The 5,108-nt window shown below is 39.0% G+C and overlaps 1 protein-coding gene across 1 annotated transcript in view; it reads right to left on the bottom strand.

Moving 5' to 3' along the window:
* The window catches only part of LOC106964717 (dynein heavy chain 2, axonemal-like), a gene marked incomplete at its 3' end in the record, with an annotated part of 28,619 nt that extends 24,876 nt beyond the window's left edge, over positions 1 to 3,743 (bottom strand). The window contains exons 1-6 of the mRNA XM_015060387.1: positions 3,395 to 3,743; positions 3,156 to 3,320; positions 1,842 to 2,073; positions 1,635 to 1,745; positions 1,184 to 1,422; positions 652 to 843 (exon numbers count right to left, since the gene is read on the bottom strand). Of these exons, the coding sequence (XP_014915873.1) occupies positions 652 to 843; positions 1,184 to 1,422; positions 1,635 to 1,745; positions 1,842 to 2,073; positions 3,156 to 3,320; positions 3,395 to 3,427 (972 nt within the window). The remainder of the gene's footprint in view (positions 1 to 651; positions 844 to 1,183; positions 1,423 to 1,634; positions 1,746 to 1,841; positions 2,074 to 3,155; positions 3,321 to 3,394) is intronic.
* Positions 3,744 to 5,108: the final 1,365 nt, after the last annotated feature.

Here is a 5,108-nt window from a genome sequence, read left to right as displayed (position 1 = left end):
ATGGCGGGCCACATGTGGCCCGCGGTCCTTGATTTTGACACATGTGTTCTAAAGTGAGTTTTAGATCCTAACATGTTGGTCAAAGTTAGCAATGATAATTACAGAGAATATAAAAAGTCTACATATCCTTGGTACTTGGTTTTTGTGCCAGAAATAAAACAGAAGTAAACAATTAACATTTGGCACCTTTAATATCTTTAATGCAACCAACATGTTGCATTATTTTACTGTAAGACAAATATATTAGCAGGAACAACAATGTCTGTAGATAGAGCGCAATACCCAAGTGTGAATGCCTGTACAAGGAATATCTTGTTGAGGAAATTTTCTTTGGTTTGAGACTTACGTTATCTACATTATGACTTGATAACAACTGCACAGTGACAAAGGTAGACTGGACCACGTGTCCTCAATATAAAAATGAAAAATAAAATCCTTTCTCATCATCATCATCATTTTAGCAAGAACCTGAAGATTTTTGGCTCCAAACCGACTTTAGGAATATTCAACGTTCAGCCAACTTGGAAGATCGCATCAAATAAAACTCTCGGAATTTTGGCTGAAAGTTGAATTTGGTTTTATCATTGGCAGTTTTCAGCCAAGCCGTCAGCAAAACATGGAGGAAATTAGACGTGTCCGTCCGCCGCGTACCTGGCAGAAGAGCCCAGTGATTTTCTCGTTGCTGTTGTAGGAGGGTGAGTTGACCCAGATGATTCGAATGAGAACCACGATGTGTCGCAGCTTTGAAGCAATTTGTTTTGGCCTGAGATGGGAAAGCTCTTCACAAGGCTTCTTAAGGATGGACAGGAAGGTCAGGTTTGACTCCGCCTGCACCGAGCATTCCTAGGCAGAAGGATATTATGGAGAGGTGATGGTTATTACTTCTTTCTGTCTTTAATAACATTAGCAAGACATTTTAACTCGCTATGGTTCTCAAAGGACACATTCCTTTATTTTGTAAACCTAAACTACTCAAGTTGTCCCACTGAAAAATAGTCTTCCAAATGGATAATGACCCTCAGCATTAGGACATCATGGAATGACCTAATTAGATCATTAGATAATGAAACGTGGTCTCTTGGTTGTCCAATGTTAGAGAAAGAAATAGCTTGTACATTTTTCTATCCAATGCAAATAAAGACCAGGCAAACTTTTCCATCAACTACCTGGAAAACAGTTTCACCTGTAGTTCTGTGGCGAGTTCTTGAAAGCGCTGCAGGTATAAGGACTTGGCCAGATACACGATCTTCTGGATGTGTTTGATGCTTGGCTTCTGCAGCTGATTGCTGATCTCCAACAGCTTGGTGGAGAGACTCTTCCAGAACTCAATCTCCTGCAGCGGGCCGCTCTGTTCCCTCTTGTCCACGTTTTCTTGGATGTTCAGTAACTCTCTGATCTGATCCGTCCAGTGGATTATCATAACTGGAGCAGAGGGTAATAGGTGAGTCAGAAAACAGGAAATGGGGGGCGGGGGTCTACAGACTTCCAGAAGAGATGCAGGTGAGTTTAACAACACAGCATCTCAGTTGTGGATTGTGTCGAGCTTTTCGTGCGAGTTACTACCGCAGATGAGTGTGAAAAGCTGCTTTTCGCCAACATTCCCACATGAACTACGTCGTAAACCTTAAACTCACTCTCCATCCTGTTCACCAGCTTCTTGTCCTTGCTGGCTTCCTCAGCAGAGCACAGTAGGCCTTCCACTGGGATGTAGAGAACTGTTCTTTCTACCTTCTTATACAAGTCATCTGCTCCAGAACAGAAACATGTGAAAAACAACACTGGTACCGACTATGTAGAGAGAAAAACAAAACAAACAAAAAAACACTTTTTTTTTTTCTCACCATTAAGGGAAGAGATGAAGTACTGCATGTCCCTGGTATATTCATCCTTAACCTTCTTCTTGTAGCTGCTGTAGGCAACTGGAATGGAATGCAAGCAGATCATGTCCTCCAGCAGCACCCGGAGGGGGTCGTCCCTCATCGTGTCGAACTGTACCACAAAATCAAAGTTCTCCTCTGTGATTACGGCTCCTGGCATTCGGGTGATGTAGAATAGCTCCTCAATCACCTCCCCCTGTACAAAATTGGAAAAATGTTCAGATGCAGAGCATGAAAAGAAACGGCAAATAATGGTCAACTATAAAACACAGAGTGTTTTATAGTTGACGAATGAAACTACAGACGAATGAAAAATACACAGAATTACGATGTGGGCTACCAGAATGACCTCAGCGAGGAGCTTGAAGAAGCAATCGTAGCAGACCATCAATTTGGGAATGGCTACGGGAACGTTATCAGAATAACTTGAAATCACTCGTTCTACAGTGAGAACATTTGTAAGTGAGGAATATTTAAGACAGCACATAATATCTCCCGAAGTTGATGCCCCAGCAAATTAACTTGAATCTCAGGCTGTGTAACACTGAGAACCTCAAGAGCTTGGGACCAGAGGGAGTGGAGGTGTGACAATCTGGATCAATTTAAAGAATCTGAAAGTCAAAGGTGAGACTATGTATCCAACATGACAACAATACCAGTCACGGCGGCAACTCTAGAGCAGATTGGCTGAAAAAGACAACAACCAAGTGTTAAAATGGCCCAGTCAAAGTTCATCCTTCAAGGTGACTTCAATGCCATTGTAGGAAGAGCTTTGCAAAAACAAATGTATTTTATTTTAATCTCTGCTATGTCTTTCATAAATTGAATTATTTAACTAAATGTTGATCATGCAAACCTCAATGTCTAAGGAGGCAAAGCTATAGGTGGATTGGGCCAAAACTGTTTTAACAGGAGGTTGAAGGAATATTCTTATTAGATTGAATCTTGCTTTTTGTTATCTGAAGGTCCTTCAAAAATTATGAAGACTAATATCAATCCTAGTGTGAGTCAGTAAGAGATCCTGTATCTCCAAAAAGCAGTTAAACACCTATCTAATAATACCATTCCTAAAAATACATTAGCATAAATAAGTCATCGGTTTTTTTGATAATTTATTTATTAATCCTAAAGGAAAATGTAAAAGTTGTAATTAATTTATATAACAAGTACAAAAAAGAGAGAGAAAGAAAGAGGGACCTCCTGTAACAGTCTGTATTACTGAAGACACTCTGTTTTTCTTTGCCAATCTCATGAAGATGGTAATAAAGGGAAACTAACCAGTGGCGGGGTTCTGAAATCCACCCGAAGCACGTTTGATCTGTGCATATAGACAACTACAGATCCAATGGAAGTGTCCACAATAAACTTATCCAGGGTCTCCATGTTCTCCTCTGTCCATGTCATCTCAGTGACTCCAGAAATAGACACACAGCTCATGAGCATCTAGAAAGGGAAAAAAAAACCAAGGTGATTCTGTTCAAACATAACGTGAATTGTGATTATTAATTGAACTTTACCTGACGGATGTTTTTAATGTAATCTTCTTCCATGTTGTTGCTTCTTATTAAGCGTTATCCTTTGACATCAGGGTGACTACGACAGCCTTTTCTATCGACGTTTATATTAATAGTTGGAGCTTATCGAATAGCTAATGAATTACGGTTAGCTTACATAAAGGTGGTTCAGGAAACGTAAAAGTTCAGTGGTTTCAACGTAACTTCTAATATTTTCAGCGTTCAGCAGGTTATAAATGCTTAAGTTACCTTAGTAGCTTTCGGTTGTTCTCATAAACCATAAAAAACTTTTAAAAAGCTAGTTTACGCGTTATGTATATAACTTTATCGCATTTGTTTCTTCTTTTTCCTCCATTTAAACCTGAGCCACTCTCAGTGTGTCAGGGTGTCGTCATGGAAACGAGTAACCGCCGAACTCCCCGGTAGTCATGGGCATTCCAGCTTCTTTTCAGGATCCGGATCATTTGGCTCGGTTCTCAAAACAAAAGAGCCGACTCTTATACACTCCCAAACGGTGCTTCTCAACCACTTCCAGCGTTTTCATTAAAACAAGTTTTATTCTTTTGCTAGTGATTTAAAAATGTTAAAATTAGAATGTCATTAAAACGTGTATTTCTGTAATCAGTGAAAACTTTAAGTAAATTCATTATTTTAAAAAAAGAGGTGTTTTGTGTTAGTTGTGATGATTATGACTAATGAAAATCCAATATTAGGTAATAGTACAAATATTTAACACAAACGTTGTGTTATGACTGGTATGTCCTACAATCATGGGCAAAACGGGGCTGAATTTGACAGTTGTTCAAAAGGCAACCTTTCCAACATTTTTGCAAAACTGTTTCACTTGAGGCTAATTAACTTGTTTCTTTACTATATTTAAATACATCTATAGGATATTGTCAACAGGCAGCGTAACAAACAGAAATAAATGCTTGAAATGTGTCACTCCTATGAACCAAATATTGTATAAATTTCACTTTTTGAAATGAATTGGTGGAGATATTCTAAATGGTTGAGCAGTTTCTGTATGCATGAAAGACTATAAGAAATTTACCACAAAAGCATTTGTACACATGGTTATGCACCCTCCTCCCTCTCAGACAAACCCTGAGGAAGTCTGTGGTTGGTCTTTCAGGACAATCTTTAACTCTGGATACAACCTTGAACTCACCCTCTCCTTCCTCAGTGCGTTCCCCGTTCTCATTACAGGAAAGTTCTTCCTCCTGGCTCATTTTCCTCTCTTGTTCGTCTCTCTCTCCCCCCTCTCACGAGTTTTAAGTCTTTTCCTGCAGGGACTTCTGGTGTTTTTCTAACAATACTGACTGAATCCAGACCCTTTGTGTGCAGATCTATTTTTTTTCCCAAGGCTTTCCCCCCCTATGTAGAAATGTATAATATGCTTTAAAATGAATAACCTCACATCTACTATGTATTTTCAGGCTCTTTCTGTTTTGCTTAACAGTATAACTTTCCAGGACTGCTACATCTGTGTTCCATATATGTTGAGCAAAGTGGCAAGAAGTGTGATAATCATTTAACCTGCTGCTATATTGTTTTACTTTGACTCTGAAAGACAGGTCTTTAAGAAATGGAGGGGTTAGGAAAAAAAATTATAAAAATTTGACGGACTTTGAGAGAAGCCGGTTTTAGCAAATGGCTCTTTGGGAATCATAAAATCCTATTTTCTGTCTTTCCAATGTTGTTTTATACATACATA

The sequence above is a fragment of the Poecilia latipinna genome, unplaced genomic scaffold, assembly GCF_001443285.1.
Source record: "Poecilia latipinna isolate Pla-1442-1.1 unplaced genomic scaffold, P_latipinna-1.0 Scaffold1707, whole genome shotgun sequence".
Classification (NCBI taxonomy): Eukaryota; Metazoa; Chordata; class Actinopteri; order Cyprinodontiformes; family Poeciliidae; genus Poecilia; species Poecilia latipinna.
The sequence above is the reverse complement of the archived record's forward strand: the minus strand, read 5'-3'. Positions and strand labels throughout refer to the sequence as shown.